Source organism: Chiloscyllium plagiosum, unplaced genomic scaffold (assembly GCF_037043375.1).
Source record: "Chiloscyllium plagiosum isolate Xiang-an unplaced genomic scaffold, Cpla_swu_hap1 HiC_scaffold_6, whole genome shotgun sequence".
Lineage (NCBI taxonomy): Eukaryota > Metazoa > Chordata > Chondrichthyes > Orectolobiformes > Hemiscylliidae > Chiloscyllium > Chiloscyllium plagiosum.
Genome location: NW_028270144.1, coordinates 102,691,005 through 102,710,436, shown reverse-complemented (window position 1 = coordinate 102,710,436; position 19,432 = coordinate 102,691,005). Strand labels below are relative to the sequence as shown.

The 19,432-nt window shown below is 39.9% G+C and overlaps 1 protein-coding gene across 1 annotated transcript in view; it reads right to left on the bottom strand.

Moving 5' to 3' along the window:
- cog6 (component of oligomeric golgi complex 6) overlaps window positions 1–19,432 on the bottom strand; it is a 116,310-nt gene that overhangs the window by 3,233 nt on the left and 93,645 nt on the right. The window contains exons 15-18 of the mRNA XM_043692125.2: window positions 15,148–15,315; window positions 6,716–6,823; window positions 6,568–6,621; window positions 562–641 (exon numbers count right to left, since the gene is read on the bottom strand). Of these exons, the coding sequence (XP_043548060.2) occupies window positions 562–641; window positions 6,568–6,621; window positions 6,716–6,823; window positions 15,148–15,315 (410 nt within the window). The remainder of the gene's footprint in view (window positions 1–561; window positions 642–6,567; window positions 6,622–6,715; window positions 6,824–15,147; window positions 15,316–19,432) is intronic.

The following is a 19,432-nucleotide window of genomic DNA, read 5'->3' as shown; positions in this document are numbered from 1 at the left end:
CCAAGTTCCAAACTTCCAGCTCAGCACTGTCCCCATGACTTGTCCTACCTGCCTATCTTCTTTTCCACCTATCCACTCCACCCTCCTCTCTGACCTATCACCTTCATCCCCTCCCCTACTCACCTATTGTACTCTATGCTACTTTCTCCCCACCCCCACCCTCCTCTAGCTTATCTCTCCATCCTTCAGGCTCTCTGCCTTTATTCCTGATGAAGGGCCTTTGCCCGAAATGTCGATTTTACTGCTCCTTGGATGCTGCCTGAACTTCTGTGCTCTCCCAGCACCACTAATCCAGAATCTGGTTTCCAGCATCTGCAGTCATTGTTTTTACCTTTCAGATTCTGGTTGAGCTGTCATGCATTTCCATTATGTTCAACCTTTAATTCATATTTGCAGCATTGATCCTTTTATTTATCTTAGCTACATTATAACAGAATCAACAGACTGTTTCCCCCTTGGCCTTTCTATTTTTATTCCCACAAAAAGGGCTGAAAATCATCACCAAGTGCATTAATACATTTTAGAAAAAAAAACTGCTCCCAATCTTTCACATATACTCACTTTAGTGTTCCACTTAAAATGAAATTCAGTTGTGGCATTAATAGACTATCAGGAGAGGCCAGATAGCGATCAAACTGGACCTAAAAAACACACACATTCAATTCAATTAGATAGATATTCAAAAGTGTGTACTATTTTTCCTATGTTAAACTACTGAAGATTGACAATAACTAAGGAATTGATTTTTTTTAAATTAGCAGGATTTGTGGAAATACGTTATTCACTTCAGCTCATTGGAACTAACGCAAAAAAATCTATGAAGGAGCATTCTATTTGTTGGTAATTAGGTTGCGTCATCATTGGCACTTTTTATTTAAACCATTTATGGGATGTGGGCATCACTAGTCTGGCCAGCATTTGTTGCTCATTCCTAATTGTCCACAGGGCAGGTATGACTCACATGTAGGCCAGGTCAGGGTGGTAAATGTCCAGTGACATTACCATCATGCCACCCCTTTCTCGACAGAACATTGTACCACAGGAAGAGACTACGAACCATGGTGAAGGTAGTAGAAAATTAACACATTTTGTTTCAGCCTTCAATAGTACCAGGGTGCTGCAGCTCAGGTGCAGCTCAAATCCTGCAAGTGTAAATCTCCTCTGTGTTGTCATTCTTACACACTAACCACAAACTCACAAGAGTAATCATGTGTTCTACCATGGGAAAGATCATAATTTCCTACAGTAGCTGTTGCAATAGTTTCTGATCATGGATTTGCATAGTAGTAAATTGTTTCTAGTGCTTTGCAGAAGGCTAGAAAATAATCAAAATTATTTAATGTGAGACCTCGAAGGGCAGAAGGGGAGGGGGGGGGAGAGAGAGAGAGAGAGACACACACACAGAAAAAGAGTGAGTGATAGAGAGAGAGAGAAAGAGAAAGAGACTAATTCAGCAGCCTCATCTGTGCACCTACTGAGACAATTGAAGGTTTTCTGAAAACAAAATCTTCAAAACAGTTGCTCCATCTTCCAAACCTCTGGAAGCCTCAAATATTCTCCTGTAGGCTTTTCTTTAAATTCATTCAGAGAATGTGGGCATCACTGGCAAGGCCAACATTTATTGCCCATCATTAATTGCCCTTGGGAAGGTGATGGTGAGCTGCCTTGACTAACCCAGTCAATTTGGTACAGGTACACCTAAAATGCTCATGATTTGGAGGTGCCGGTATTGGACTGGGGTGTACAAAGTGAAAAATTACACAACACCAGATTATAGTCCAACAGGTCTATTTGGAAGCACTAGCTTTTGGACCACTGCTCCTTCATTAAATCATAAGCTTATTCTCCACATCCACCTGATGAAGGAGCAGTGCTCCAAAAGCTAGTGTTTCCAAATGAATCTGGTGGACTATAATCTGGTGTTGTGAGATTTTTAACCTAAAATGCTGTTAGGAAGGGACTTCTGGGAGTTTGGTCCAATGACAGTAAAGGGATGGTACTATATTTCCAAGTCAGGATGGTGAGCAGCTTAGAGGGGAACTTGCAGGTAGTGGTATCCCACGTATTTGCTGTCCTTGTCCTCCAAGATGGAATGGTTGTGCATTTCCTAGGTGCTATCTAAGCAGTTTTACTGAATTTCTACAGTGTGTCTTGTAGACGGTACACACTGCTGCCACTGGGCGCCAGGATAGTCGGAGAGAATGTTTGTGGATGTCGTGCTAAACAATTTGGCTGCTTTGTCCTGGATGATTGTCAAGCTTCTTAAGTGTTGTTGGAACTGCATTCATCCAGGGCAATCTTGAGATGAGTTACTCACTGCAGGAGTTCAACCATCTGACTTGTTATTGCAGCCACATTATTTATACAGCTATACCCCACTCCGATTCTACCACATTCCAGTCCCTCTGATTACAGTTTGACAGCCCTATCATATTTTTGATCATTGCCTTCTCTTCAAATTCACAGTGATGTTAGGAGTGTTAGGTAATTTGGATTGCTTTTATTCCAATGATGAGGCCCAGAACCTGCATGTCCTTGGCGGAGAGGGAGGGGGAGTTAAAGTGTTCAGCTACACGGCAGTGGGATTAGTTGGTGCAAGTGTCTCAGAGATGGTTTTTGGGCACATGTGGACATAATGAGCACATACTTTCAAGATCAGAGCCAAACGTTACAGAGATAGATGCTCATTTGGAAAATACAACCATGCCCTTGGCCTCGGTTTTGGAGTAAGCTAGGCTTCTGTATATACTGTTAGAGTTTGAAGTCATAGTACAGCATCTATTAATGGAAAGTATTAGTCAATGAAACATTGGGCAATTCTCAAGTTAAATTGCAACAAATATAGCATTTAAGTAAAGAGAAACATGGCAAAGCCGAGTTGGGAATGGAAGTTTGGGCACCTCAAGCAGGGTCTTTGTGATCTTGTGTCATCTTTGTTTCAGTAGTTCTGTATAACACCAGGCTCATTCTGGGTTTTAAAAACAGGTCCCAAAAAATGCAATAAAAGGTTCTGAACCCTGTGTCATCTAGTACAATATGTGAATTCATTCATATTAAGTAAGCCAAATCTTCATGAGAAAATTCATGGATATTCACAAATTTGATAACAGATTAAAGAGACAACATAATCCATTCAACAGCTACATGCAAAAAGGTAACCCTGTTACACAAACACAAAAAGAATTAATGACCTTATTTAACTCAGATTTCCCTTCAGTGTTTTCGTGTTGATATGCTGGAATTCCAGCAGAGACGCAAGGAAGGAAATGGCCTCATATGACACAACACAGTTCCTGAAGCCATTTCCTGTCCACAATGACTAGACAAGTGCTTCTTGTGCACTCAGCAAGATCTGGTTAACTTTTTGATCAAAAGAAGAATAAAAACATTCTTTGCTCATTTTAAAACAAAACTATTTGACTTTATAAATACTAAGATCGTGTTTTACATAAAATTTGGTACATGAACATTGTTTTTTGTGCAGTTAACTGCATGGGATTGACGGATAATGATTTGTGTTACAGCAACATTTGTTGCCATTATAAAGCACAAAGGAAGCACACTTTAGTCATAACACAGATAGAGTGACCTGGATCACATGATTATTCCCTTTTCATTCTTTTTGTTGGCTTTCCTGTAATTTGTTTTTGGATGGGGACTACATTATAGCTGAGCCACTTTCAGGAAATTACAAAAAGGTTCATTTTGGGTTAGAAAAGAACTAGTCCATATGAGAATAAGATGTATCTGCTTTGGTTACCACATCACTAGGTGATTTATTAAATGAAAAGGAAGCTGGCTGTTTCTGTATATATTTGGAGACATGTTCTTATACAAATATTGCACAATGATATTTCCAAGTACCTCACAGGACCAACTGGCAAGTCAACAAATTGTATCTTTATCACTGCTCCTGAACACATTTTTGTTCAAATGTTAGTCAGATGCAGGATCAAAATTCCAATTGTATCCCCACAATATATTCTACTTGTAAGGTTTCAAAACTACAGTTAATACGATGTGGTCATTATTCAGTATGTGTCATATTGTTTCTCTGATGATGCTGCACTGAGTCATTGCACCTTATCTCAGCAGTTGAGCTCTTGACTTCAAGTCAAAGATTGAACTTAAAAGGCAACATCATACACAGAAGTAGATGGGCAGTTCAGTATAATGCTGAGAGTGTGCTGCACCATCAGAGATACCTTCCTTCAGGTGAGATGTTAAACTAAAAACCCAACCCAGGTGGATATGAAAACTTCCATTGCACTAATCAAATAACTCCACTAAAGTTTGAGCAATGTATATTTCTCTTAATGCTATCCCAAAAACAAATTATGTGACTAGAATGACCGAATCATAGAAGAGGTCCTTTGGCTCTGTACTGCCAAAGCTACATTACACTACAATAATCCCACTTTCCAGCACCAGCTCCATAGCTTTGAATGTAATGACATTTTGTCATCCAAGTAGTTTTTAAAGGCTGTGAGATTACCTACCCCAAGTAAGCTCCCAGGTAGTGCATTCCAGACCCTCACCACACTGTGTTTTGCTCAACTTCTCTCTAAACCTCCTGTCTTTCACCTTAAGGTTATATCCCCATGTTAATGACTCTTTGACTAGGGGGAACAACAGCTTTCTATTCATCCTATACATTTCTATCAGGTCACCACTCAACCTTTTCTGCTGCAAAGAAAAACAACTTGAGCGTATTCAACCTCTCTTCATAGCTAAAGTACTACATCCTAGGCAAAATCCTGGTAAATCTCCTCTAAACCCCCTCTATGAAATCACATTCTTCTTAAAGCGCACAGACTAGAACTGCACACAGATTTCAGCTGTGGCCAAACAATATCCCACACAGCTTCAACATAAACACCCTGCTCTTATAATCTATGCTTTGAAAAATGTCCCAAGTGTCCCATATGTCGTCTTAACTAACCTGCCGTGCCACACTTAGGAACCTGTGGACAAACGCCACGAGATCGCTCTGTTCCTCTGAGTTTCCTAGTGTTCTGCCATTCATTGAGTACTCCCTTGTCTTTCTTCTTCTTCTTCCAATGCTCATCAGTTCACACTTTCCAGGGTTAAATTTCATCTGCCACTGATCTGCTCATTTGGCTAATCCATTTGTATCCTCCTGTAACCTAAGACCTTCTTCCTCACTGTTAACCACCTGGCCTATCTTTGTGTCATCTACAAAGTTATCCTCCCCCTCATCCACTTCCACAGTCATCTACTTTGCTTTAGCAGTAAATAATACTGCTAAACTACATAGCACAAAGAGATGTATTTCATGACTGATCTAATTTCAGCGAGGAGAAAGTGAGGACTGCAAATGCTGGAGAGTGTGTGCTGTGAGTCAAGCAGTGTGGTGCTGGAAAAGCACAGCAGGTCAGGCAGCGGTCGAGGAGCAGGAGAGACTAGCTTATGTTTGAAACATAGACTCCTCAGATGCTGCCTGACTGACTGTGCTTTTCCAGTGCCACCTTTTGTTTGATCTCATTTCAGCCTCAAAGCCACTTTCCTGTCAGTTCTCCATAACCCTTCAACCTGTTTCTAATTAAAAACATATTTGTCCAACTCCTCCTTTTAAATCTGAAATAGATAAATTTTTGTCAGTTATTAAAGGCCAAAGACAATCAGACCCAATATAATTGAATGGTGAAACAAGCTCGAGGGGCTGAATAGCCTACTCCTGTTCTTACGTTTCTCGAATCTGCTCATTGCTGGCATCCATCACACTCTGGTGTAGTGAATTGCACAGCTTCACAATTCAAACTATTAAATTCCATAACTGATAAGAAAATCATTAATAATATTTATTGCTGCTCAATAATATGAAACACAACTGAAGTTAAACGTGGTTTCACTGTGTTCTGAAATTTTAACAAGAAAACAAAGTTGTCACTCTGCGCCATAGAAGACAAATGTCATTGGTACTGTGTCCCATCAGGGTGAACTTGACTTTAGTTTCAAGTATGTTTAAGTCTGAAAGTTATTTTTTTAAATTATTTCCACAAAATAGTGTTCTTGAACTGTGTTACTGCAGAAGAGCTGAAGAAAGGGGGGTGATTGTGAAAAGCAATTGATCAGGGTTGAAATACGGTTGAATATTCTGGAGCTTCACTTACTTACCTTTAGAACCACAGAGAAATCCTGCAGAACTTTGCATGGAAAATTAAACAGGAAAGGAAGAACAGAAGACTTGCAAAGAGTATATTTTTCTCGTTGAAGGGATAGGCTTGATGAACAATTTTTTCTTGTTCCATGCATTCTTCACGCTAGTGTTTTCACATGTCATCAATACATTATCAAAGTGTGGAATGTTATGTTGTGCATCAACCCTCTGTGAGCAATCTTGAAGTAAATAATACTGCTAAACTACACAGCACGAAGAGGTGTATTTCAGCTAACTGAGCATCAGAATGGATGGGTTGGAACAAAATATAGGTAACGTAAAATATGATGCAATTAAATCATATGATTAATAAATGCTAATTAATTTTGTTATATTCTATTGTTTATCAACAATTACAAATACTTTGTTTTGTTCGACACACTTACCATAGCAGCTTTCAGTGACCCTCCATCCATATTGGGAAGACTGGATAAAGGACCCTAGCAAACAGAACAAAAAGTAGTCTAGAAATGTGACATAAATGGCTTTTCTGGCATTAATTGGAGGTGGTAAACTGCCTATATAATTATATACCTGCTCTGGTTTGTGTTGTTGTACACTGTTGTAAATGTAGCTTAATCCTGCTCTGGTTAACACAAATGAAGCTTGTTCATTTATTAAAGTATCTAAATGTGCTTCAATCTGCAGAAAGAAAGAAAGAACTCGTAAACAAACTTTGAATCCCCTCCACATAGTATTAAGAGTAGAGCTTATCAAATGCCAAGATGTGATTCAACTTGCATTCCATGATCATATCAGTTAAATACTTTTCAGATCATGTTATGGGAGCAGTCCAAACATGCCCCAAGCAGTTCCATTCAAAAAGCAGAGAATGTCCTGAACTGAACTATGAAAAGCAAGTACACTCGAGTCCATAGCTATTTCTAGGTGATTTCTTTTAAAACATACATTCCGTTTCAACTGCAACAAAGTATTTGGATGTTTTATATGAAAAAAACAGGCTAAACACACTTGTCTTCCATTTCAGAAGGAATAAAATTAGTACACATACCACCAGTTAAGAACTATTTTAGCATGTATCAGCTATGAGCCAATAGGAAGCACCTTCAACTGAGTCAGAAGATTATTGGTTCACGTTTTAATTAAGCTAAAAAATCAGAACAAACTTGCTAGTGAGGGAGTACTTCACTGTCAGAGTTTTTCCAATGGAATGTGAAACAGGGGTCCTGTATACATTCTCAGTCGGCATAAAAGATCTCATGCGTGGGACAAAGACCCACATGCACACATATATTTTGTGTGGTGAATTTGTACTTGCAGAGTTACATTGCACTTTGCTCAAAAACTGCATACATTCATGTAGAACTCTGAGCTCAAAAACTGCATGAATTTATGTAAAACTCTGTTATCTCACTTTTTAGATTAGAATCAATCTAAACTTCAGGTCATAGACAGAGAACACAGGGGGCTAACACCTTCAACATATTGTCTAGCTATCACCATTGTTAACAGCTAACCCGAGAATGCAACTTTTAAAAAAAGGGTTTTGTGATTTACACATGAAGGAAGTGAAACCATCACTGTATTCTAACAGATGAAAGGCTTAACAGACAATCAATTTTTCAACGTATAATTTCAGTTACATCACACTGCAAATTTTTGCTATAAATTCTGTGTTATGATCGAGCCCTCCACAATCACCTTTGAAGGAGCATCGCTCCGAAAGCTAGTGTGCTTCCAATTAAACCTGTTGGACTATAACCTGGTGTTGTGTGATTTTTAACTTTGTACACCCCAGTCCAACACCGGCATCTCCGAATCATAAAATGCAAAAGTAGGGATATAATGATGAAACTGTGTAAGACACTGGTGAGGGCTCAACTGGTGTGCACAGTTCTGGTCACATTACAGGCAGAACATAATTGCTCCACAGAGAGGGCAGAGAAGATTTCCTAGAATATTGCCAGGGTTGGAGAATTGTAGCTACAAGAAGAGTCATAGAGTCACACAGCATAGAAACAGACTCTATGACTGTTTGGTCCAAACAGTCCATGCTGACCGTGTTCCCAAACTAAACTAGTCCCACCTGCCTGATCTTGGCCTATATCCCTCCAAACCTTTCCTATTCATGAAATTATCCAAATGTCTTTTAAATGTTGCAACTGCAACTACATCTATGACTTTCTCTGGCCGCTCATTCCACACACGAACCACTCTGTGTCAAAAAGGTTGCCCCTTATGTCCTTTTACAATCTTTCTCTTCTCACCTTAAAGATATGCCTCCTAGATTTGAACTCCACCACCCTAGGGAAAAGACCCTTGTCATTCATCATTTAAATGCCCCTCAAAATTTTCTAAACCTCTATTAGGTCATCCCTCAACCTCCCAGACTCCAGTGAAAAATGTCCCAGTCTTACCAGTCTATTTTTATATCTCAAGCCCTCCATTTCCTGATAAATCTTTTCTGAATATTCTCTAGGTTAATAATATCCTTCTTATAACTGGGTGACCATGAACTGGACACTGTACTCCAGAAGAGGCCTCACCAACATCCTGTACAACCTCAACATGATGTCACAACTCCTACACTCAGAGGTCTGAGCACTGACGGCAAGTGTGCTATGCAACTTCGCACCCATCTGTCTGTGATGCAATTTTCAAAGAGTTAATTCCTGATCCCCTAGATCTCTTTGTTCTATGCAGGACCCTGAGATTGAGTGACTGGAGATGTAGGGATGGTTTCCATGGCACTGAGAGGTGATATGATTGAGGTATACAAAATTGTGCAGGACAGGAGGAACTTGTTTCTTTGGCAGAGAGTTCAAAAGCCAGGGGTCACAGATTAAAGCAAACTGACAGAAGGATTAGAAAGAACATGAGGAAAAACGTCTTTACACAGAGGATGGTGGAATTTGCTGCCCGAGTTGGCGGTGGAGGCAGAGACCCAAAACTCTTTTAAAAAGTACCTTAAGTGTTGTAAGCTGCAGGGGTATGGGCCATGTACAGCGAGATGGGATTAGAAAGGGCATCTGGGTGTCTTTTGGTGAGCATGGACAAAATGGGCTGAGTAGCCCCCTTTCTCTGCTGTACCATTTCTATGGTTCTATGTAATGAAACAGAATTAATAAATAATCTCAAAGTAAAAGACCCTCAGGTACAAGTGCCCATAACATGATATAATTTCACAGTCAGTTTGAGAGTGAGAAATTTGGGCCTGAAAGAAGCATAAGGATGAGAATACGGAGCTGCCTCACGTGGACTGGGTAAACTAATTTTAAAAATACACTGCACAAAAACAGAAAGAGTCATTAACAAATAAGGGGATATTTCATACTTCTCAACCAAAATATAATCCATGAAGAAAGACTCAATGAGAAGAATGCACCATTTGTGATTAACTAAGCAAGTTAAGGATGGTATCGAATTGAAAGAAAACTATAAAATGCTGCAAAGAATAATAGTAAGCCAGAAGATTAAGTACAATATGAAAACAAGTGAAGAATATTTTTTTAAAATGAAAGAGGGAGGAACAGCAGTACAAGAGAAAACTAGCAAGAAATATGACAGCAGGCAGAGAACATTTCTTCAGTGTCCAATGAGCATTGGTCCCTTAGAGGATGAAATTGGGGTATGAACAATGGAACATGGAAATGATAGAGACTTTAAACAAATGTTAAACATCTTGTTTTTATAACAGAAAATGTGAAACATCTCAAAAGCATTTAAAAAGATGCCATGTAATAGTTTACTGCAGAAAAGCTCATGTGTTGAGTGTTACATATGAACGTGGATAGAGGACGAGCTAACTAAAGGAAACAGTTAGGATAATTGGGCATAAAAACAGGAATTGCTGGAGAAACTCAGAGGTTTGGCAGCACCTGTGGAGAGAAAAACAGGATTAACAATTTGGGTCCAGTCACCCTTCTTCAGAATGCAAAGGGTCACTTCTGAAGAATAGTCACTTGACCTGAAATGTTAACTCTGTTTTCTTTCCACAAATGCTGCAGACCTGCTGAGGTTTTCCAGCAATTCCTGTTTTTGTTTTGAATTTCTAGCATCTGAACTTCTCTGGGTTTTCTTTTGTTTCGGATAAATGGGTTATTCTGAGGTTGGCCAACACTAATTAGTGGAGATTCACAGGATTAAGTACTGGGCATCAATTACTTATAATCTGTATTAATGACTTGAATGAAGGGACAGACGGTACTGTAGCCAAATTTACTGATGATACAAAGGATAGGTGGGAAAACAAGTTTCAAAGATAGACTATAATGTGAGGATGAAAACAAGAAGTGCCAGAGAAAATCAATAGATCTGACAGCATCTGTAGAGAGAGGGAGAAACAAAGTTAGTGTTTTGAGTCCAAAGAGATGTCATTTCAGACTCAAATGTCAACTTTGCTTCTCTCTCCACAAATATTGCTGGACCTACTGAATTTCTCCAGCACATTTCTTTTTTTTTCAGATCTCTAGCATTCATAGTTCTTTGCTTTTAGTAGGGGATGGGAAACTGTAAGGTTGTCCACTTTTGCAGAATGAATAGAAAAACAGATTATTAAAATGAATAGACAATGCAGAGTGCTGCAATACAGAGAGATCTGGATGTCCTTGTGCAAGGATCACATTAAGTTAGCATGCAGACACAACAATGATGGCCTTTAATAGAAAACTGGTTGGCAGATAGGAAACAAATAGTTGGAATAAATAGATCTTTTTCCAAGTGGCACGCAGTGACTAGTGGCTAACCCAGGGATCAGTGCTTGTACCCCAGCTATTCACAATGTAAATTAATAACTTTGATGATAAAAGTAAATATATTATCTCGAAGTTTGCAGAAATTTGGGTGGGGAGGGTGAAGTGTGAAGAGGATGCAGAGATGCTTCTGTGTGATTTGGACAAGTTGAGTGAGTGGGTAAAGGCATGGCAGGTGAAGTATAATGTGAGTAAATGCGAGGTTACCCACGTTGATAACAAAAACAGGAAGGCAGATTATGAGCTGAATGGCAATAGATTAGGAAAGGGGGAGATATAATGAGGTATCCTTGTATACCACTTACTGAAAGTACGCATGCAGGTGGTGATGAAGGCAAATGGTACATTAGCTTTCGTAGAGAGAGGATTCAACTGCAGGAGCAGGGAGGTCTTGCTGTCACTGTTTAGGACTAGAGTATTGGTCTCCTTTCCTGAAAAAGGATGCTCTGACTTTGGAGACAGCATAACAAAGGTTTACCAGACTGATTCCTTGAAAGGCAGGACTAACATATAAAGGTACAGTGGATGGGTTAGGATTGTATTCACCAAAATTTAGAAGAATGAGGAGGAATCTCATGGAAGCCCATGAAATTGTAACAAGATTAGTCAGGGTGAGCACAGGAAGGATGTTCCTGATTACTCTGGGTAGTCCAGAAGCAGGAGTGCAAGGATACACTGTAGGCCATTTAGGCCTGCAGTGAGCAAGAATTGAAAAAACACAGGGGTCTTTCTGATGCCAGATGGGAAGTCAACTAGAAAAATTTCCAAAAGTCAAAATCAACTACAGTTTTGGTACAGATGTGATGAGGAACCCAACACCACTTTTGAAAAATAAGACAAGTTTCAGTCTGAAATGTATAACCGTATTAGTAGATATCCAGAAGGTACTTCTGGATATGTACTAAAATGGAAGTGTTGGATGGCTTAGAAGGTGTAGTTTTTTAGTGAATTTCTGCTTACCAGTCTTTAAAAGATTGCTTGAAGTAGCTACCTCAAAAAAGTTTTAAAAAGAATTCGCTCATGGGACATGGGCGCCGCTAGCTGTGCCAGCATTTATTGCTCATCGCTAGTTGCCCCTGAGAAATTGATGGTGAGTTGCCATCTTGAAGGGCTGACCTACAATGCTGGTCAACAGGGAATTCTGGAATGTTGGCCAAACCTTGGTGATATATTTCCAAGTCAGGATGGTAAGTGGCTTGAAAGGGAACTTGCAGGAAGTGGTGTTCACATATATCTGTACCCCGTCCTTCCAAATGGAAGTGTTGGATGGCTTAGAAGGTGTAGTTTTTTAGTGAATTTCTGCACTGCATCTTGTACAGAGTAAACACTGCTGAGTATTGATGGAGAGACTTTTGGATGTGATGCCAATCTTAGCTGCTATTTCCTGAATGGTGTCAAGCTTCTTAAATTCTGTTGGAGCTGCACCTATCCAGGCAAGTGGGGAGTATTCTGTCACACTCTTGACTTGTGCCTTGTCGATTGTGGACAGGCTTTGGGGAGTCAAACAGTGAGATACCCACTACAGTATTCTTAGCCTCTGACCTGCTCTAGTAGCCACTCTATTTATATGGCAAGTTTAGCTCAGTTTCTGGTCAATGGTAATTCTCAGGATGTTCATAGGAGGGGCAATGTCATTAAATGTCAAGAGTGGTAGTTAGACAGTCTCTTAGTGGAGATAGCAATTTGTGTGATATGAATGTTTCAACCTTTTTTGGCCCAATCCTGAATATTGTCCATGTCTTGCTGCATTAGAACATAGACTGATTCAATATCTGAAAAGGTGCGAATGGTGCTGAACATTGTGTAAGTATAGCGAATATCCTCACTAACTTTATGATGGATGGAAGGTCATTGATGAAGCAGCTGAAGATGGGTGGGCCTAGGACACTACCCTGAGAAGCCCTGCGCAGATGTGCTGAATTGAGATGACTAACCTCCAACAACCACAACCATTTTCTTATCCCTGCCAGGTATGACGCTATCCAGCAGAGAATTTACCCCATTCGCATTAATTCCAGTTTTGCTAAGGTCCCTTGATGCCACACTTGGTCAAATGTCAAGGGCTGTCACTCTCACCTCACTTCTGAAACTGAGCTCTTTTGTCCATTGAACCAAGTCTGTAATTAGGTCAACAGCTGAGTGGGATCGGCTGAACTCAAATTGGCTGTCAGTGAACAGGTTATTGCTGACACCTTCCATCATACTGATAATCAAGAGTAGACTAATGGGCCGTTAATTAGCCAGGTAGATTCCAGTGTCATAGCTGTAACGGAACAGCTCAGCTAGGGGAGCAACAAGCTCTGGAGCACAAGTCTCCAGTCGTACTGAAGGAATGTTGCCAGGGTCCCACAGCCTTTGCACTACCCAGTGTCTTGATATCACAATGAAAATGTTTCAGCCTTATCTTTTGCACTGGTGTCCTGGGCTCTCCCATCATTGAAGATGGGAATGTTTCTGGATACTCTGCCTCAAATGAGTTGTTTAATTACAATTACAAATGGATGTGGCTCAACAGTTAGCTCTATCTACCTTGCTGCTCATGTTGTTTAGCACACAAGCAGTTCTGTTTGGTAGCTTCACCAGAATTGGTGAAGGGGGCATAGCTTTAAATTAAGGGGGGGTAGGTATAGGACAGATGTTAGGGGTAGGTTCTTTACTCAGCGAGTCGTGAGTTCATGGAATGCCCTGCCAGTAGCAGTGGTGGACTCTCCCTCATTATGGGCATTTAAGCGGGCAATGGATAGGCATATGGAGGATAGTGGGCTAGTGTAGGTTAGGTGGGCTTGGATCGGCGCAACATCGAGGGCTGAAGGGCCTGTACTGCGCTGTATTCCTCTATGTTTTATGATCTATAATTCCTCATTTTTAAGTATGGCTGAAGCTACTCCTGGACTCTTCCTGCACTCTTCATTAAACCAGGGTTGGTCCCTTGGCTTCACAGCAACGGTAGAGTTGGAGATGTGCTAGCCTATGAGGTTGCAGATTAGATTAAGAGTACAAATCTGTTGCTGTTGATGGCCCAAAGTGCCTTAAGGTTGCCCAGTCTTGAGTTGCTAGATCTGTTCAAAATAATCTCACTTGGCACATCAAACACGATGAGGGTATTCTCAATGTGAAGGTGGGTCTTTGTTTCCACAAAGACTGTGTCGTGGTCAATCTTACCAATACTGTCATGGACAGGTTGATCTGCAGCAGGCAAATTGGTGAATAGTGAGAAGAAGGCAGACAGCAATGGTGTGAGGAGAAACGTTCTTAAAGAGGTAACAAAGGAAATCCACAGGCATTTACAGTCATAGAAATGTACAGCACAGAAACAGACCCTTCTGTCCAACTCAACTATGCCAACAGATACCCTAAATTAATCTATTACCATTTGGCCCACATCCTTCTAAATCCTATTCATATACCCATCCAGATGCCTTTTAAATGTTGTAAGTGTACCAGCCTCTCCCACTTCCTCTGGCAACTCATCCATAAATGCACGTGAAAACGTGGCCCCGTAGGTTTCTTTGAAATCTTTCCCCTCTCACCCTAAACCTATGACCTCAAGTTGTAGACTCCCCCATCCTGACAAAAAGACCTTGTCTTTAGTGGGCAGCACGGTGGCACAGTGGTTAGCACTGCTGCCTCACTGCGCCAGAGACCCGGGTTCAATTCCCGCCTCAGGCGACTGACTGTGTGGAGTTTGCACGTTCTCCCCGTGTCTGCGTGGGTTTCCTCTGGGTGCTCCGGTTTCCTCCCACATCACAAAGATGTGCAGGGTCAGGTGAATTGGCCACACTAAATTGCCCGTAGTGCTAGGTAAGGGGTAAATGTAGGGGTATGGGTGGGTTTCGCTTCGGCGGGTCGGTGTGGACTTGTTGGGCCGAAGGGCCTGTTTCCACACTGTAATCTAATCTAATCTAATCAAATCTAATCTATTTACCCTATCCATGTCCTATGATATCACCTCTCAGCGTCCGATTCTCCAGGGAAAATACCCTTAGCCTATTCAACCTCTCCTTATTGCTCAAAGCCTTGCAAATATTTTCTGAAACCTTTCAAATTTCACAACATCCTTTCTATAGCAAGGAGACCAGAATTGCATACAGTATTCCTAAAGTGACCAAACCAATGTCCTGTACAGCTGCAAAATGATCTCCCAACTCCTACACTCAATGTTTCTGGCATTTAAATGACAAATAACAAACTGAAATATGAAATAAAAGCAGAATATGCATGAAATTCAAATTAGGTTAGCCCTAGGAGACGTACCTGAAACTGGAGCATCTCAAGCCGCTTATCAGTAAATTCAAAGAGAGACAAAGTTGTTTTCATCATGTATAGAGAGTTTACCATGTATGTTGCCATGTCAGCAGTGTCAAGGTTACTGGCAGATACAGTGCACAACTGTAATAGTGGGTCCATTATACAGGAAAGTACCTGATGGAAGAAAGTTAAGTACTTTAGTATATTTGGTTCAGTAAACAGCTAACCTAAGGCTTTAACGCATGCTCAAATAGTCACTTGGTAGTACAAAACCTGAATAAGAATTTCTGTACCAGTGTGATGTTACGTATATAGGTCATCTGCCCTGAAGAGCAGAGGATTGCAATCATTAGCGCATATCTTTGGCTGTTTGCAATGAGCAAGGTATTGACTGTACCCAACCAGCCACACTTGCAAAACTGACACACACACAATGTCTAATGTTGACTGGTTTGCTAAGTGGAGTTTTAACTAATTAGGTTATGCATTTCACTGTCTAATTTTTATTCACTTTTTCCTTTCGAAGTTGGTATTACACACAACAGAAGAAGTCTCCAAATGTCAGAAAATAATAAACACGAACAGTAAAAAAAATTCTCAACCAGAGAGGGATGAGCATAGTACTTGATTAAAGAGATTTTTTACTCCGTTATATATATAAAGTACAATGCAAATTGCACCAATGAAACTTGACTTTTCTGTGGGTTCACCCGTGTACATAAGACCATATGATGCTGGAGTAGAAGCAGGTTATTCAGCCCATTCAGTCTGTTTTGCCATTCACTTCAGTAGTATTTTGATGAAATGCCATAGCATACAAGATCCATTCGTCAACTGCATGGAAACAGGCTTGGAATAGATGGACGACTGATGACTGGATATGATGAACTCAGGGCTTTTTATCTATGCTATAAGAACTCTGACTTTCCGGCTCTATGACTCTCTTGCTACATCTCTCTCTATGAGGTCACAGCTGATGTGATGATCCACAACTCCACTTTCCTGCCTTTTCTTCATAATCCTTGATTCCTTTACTTCTCAAAAATCTATCTCAGCCTTGAATATTCTTAATGACCCAGCTTCTAAAGCCCTCTGTGACAAAGTATTTCACAGACTTGCTACCCATCTATCTAAAATTGATAGGCCTTTATTCTGAGATTTTGACCTCTGAGTCGAGAAGAGGTAACAATCTCTCAGCATCTTCCCTGCCAATCCCCCTAAGAGTTTTGTGTGTTTCAATAAAGTCATCTTTCATTTTTCTAAAATCCAATAATCTCAGGCCCATCAAACTTAACATCTCCTCATAAGATAGTTGCTCCACACTTGAGAGCAACCTAGTGAACCTTCTCTGGACTGCCTACAATGTCAATTTATTGACCCTTGGATAAGGGGACCAACATTTTTCATAGTATCCGAGGTGTGATCTAACTTATGGCTTATACAGTTTAGCAAGACATCTCTCTTTTTATACACTATTCCCTTTAAAATAAAGGCTTTCATTCCATTTCTCTTCCCTATTCAGCTATGATTTCATTGGATGGTGAAACAGGCTCAAGCGGCTGAATGATCAACTCCTGCTTCTAAGTTCCTATGTCTACCTAAACCTGTCTGCGAGCTTTTTGTGATTTGTGCACAAGGACCTCAAAATCCCTCTCAGTTGCAGCTTTCTGAAGTCTTTCTTACTTTTTGTAAAATCTATTTATGGATGTGGGTGTTGCTGACTGGGCAATATTTATTGATCATTGCCCTTGAGAAAATGATGGTGTTCAAATTGCAGCAGTCCATCTGCTCTATGTAGACCCCAACACTATAAGGGATGGAATTCCAGGATTTCTGCCTCTATCCCTTCTTGAGCAAGGATATCACACTGGCAGTTTTCCAATTTACTGAAACATTCCCAGAATCTAGTTGGTTCTAGAATACTTTGACCAATGCCTTCATTACGTCTGCAGGCATTTTACTTAAGTCCCTTGGATGAAAGCCACCAGGTCCTGGCACCTTGTCTACTTTTAGATCCATTAGTTTGTCAAACTGTTGGTCCCAATCCATTCAATCATCCCATTAGGACCTTGTTTATCTGACATCTTTATCATGTTTATAGAGTCCTCCAATGTGAACATCATTGCAAAACATCACTAAGTTATCTGTCATTTTCCTGTTCCCAGTTATCAATTCCCCATTGCTTCTTCCAATGGTCCCACATTCACCTTAGTTACTCTTTCCTTTTATATACTGGCAGAAGCCCTTGCTACTCATTTTAATGTTTCTAGCCAAATTCACTTTCATAATTAATTTTCTCCCTTTTAATTAGCTTTTTAGTAATGTGTTGCTGGTTCTAAATAAAATCCCAAGCCTTGGCCTATCACTAGTTATCACACTTTGCATACTCTCCTTGATTTTATTCTTAACCAATGTTTATCCTTCTCATCAAGTTGTTTTTTTCAACCAGAATAAACTTTTGTTAAGCATTATGAAATATCTGCTTAAATGACCGTCACTACTCATGTACAGAACCTACCCTTAGGCTATTTTCCTGGAGCACTTTAGACACCTCTGTCTTTAGATTGCTGCAATGGCCATTATTTTGTTGAAGCCACTGGCTTGAGACTTGAGTTGCTCTCCCTCAAACTGCATTTGAAATTCTATCATACTGTGATCATTAGAGGATCCTTAACTACAAGATCTCTATTAATCCTACTTCATTGCATATTACTAGATCTAAAATGGCCTATTCCCAGCTAGGTTGTGCAAAATACTGCTCGAAGAAATAACCCTTGATGCAGAACTTTAGTCTTCCTTATTCCCCTTGCCCTTGTGATTTGTCAAGTCAATATATATATTAAAATCATCCAATTGCAGTGCTCTTTTTCTGCACTTCCATTATTTCCTGATTTAAACATTGTCCTACAGTCAGGCAAGTCTTTGGGGCTTATTAATGACTCTCACTCTTGAATTCTTTCTATTGCTACTCCTCGTTTTCACCCAAACAGATTCTACATCACAATCTATTGCACCTATATCTCAGCACCTTAGCAGGGCTCTGATACCTTCTTTTATAAACAAAACTACTCCATCTCCTTTTCCGTTTTGTCTATTTTTCCAGAATGTTGAATATGGAGTTCCTGGTCTTTGTCATCCTTTAATCACATAATGCATCTTAAGATGCAGCCCATCTGGTCCAGGAGACATATCAGCCTTAGTTGCTGTATTTATTTACGTCCGCATATTTGGCTCTTGATTATTTACTATTTTTAGAATGCTAGGAGTCTTCTAGAATGCAGATTGATATAAATTATATATTCAACTTTGCTTAATTTCCTGGCATACATTTGTTGTCTTCTGAAATGTTACTCCAGTCCATGTGTGACTTTGCATTTTCACATAGGAGTCTGCTTGCAGCAAACATTGCAAGCCACAAAGTGCATGAAATGCATGAAAAGCGTGAATGTGGAGGTGGGCCAGTCAGAAGGCCCACCTTGATTCTGCAACATAGCAGCACAACTTCCAATATCACTTAACGATCCCTTAAATGCCACCCGTCATACACTCGCCCACAAACCTGCCCACTCAACAATTATTATGCCCGCAGCTCATGTACCATTCATAATTTCTTATCTTATATTCACTATGTACTGTCCTTAGGATTCAAACAAACAGCTATTTTTAAATTGTGAAAAACTAAACCTTAACAATTTAACACAACCTTGAATTCAAACCTGCAATCCATTAAGTACCTATTAGGTTTGTAAACAAGAAATCACATCAAAGGCATACTCTGTTATCCAAGCTTTTGAAAGTGTCAATCATTCTTAGATCAACAAATCAACTGCTTAATTGAATCCAGTAGAGCTTTTGAAACTCAGTCAAGCATTCATAATAGCTATAACTGCAATAAAAGGTCCAGGCTGCAATTCTGAAAATGATACAACATTTCAAAAATGTTTCCATTTCAAAGCAGAGCTCCTGTCAATCAACTGAAAGGAGTAGTGCAGAAATATTTTCCTACTATCAAAAGCAAGGTTTTTTTCAACAGTTATCAGTCAATTTACATCACTACAAAAAACATAGCAGAGGTTAACAGGACATTGCTTTTTACGCTTAATGTATAATCACAATTCATTCATTGAATAAAGCAGTGCAATGCCTGAAAACATTTACACAATATTGGTCAATGCAAGTCTCAACCTTCATAAAAAACAGGTTTCTATGATGAATTGCAATAAAACAATCTAACAGTGGCATTTGACTATCAAAACATCATACACTTGCCTTTTAGAATGTTCCTGAATCT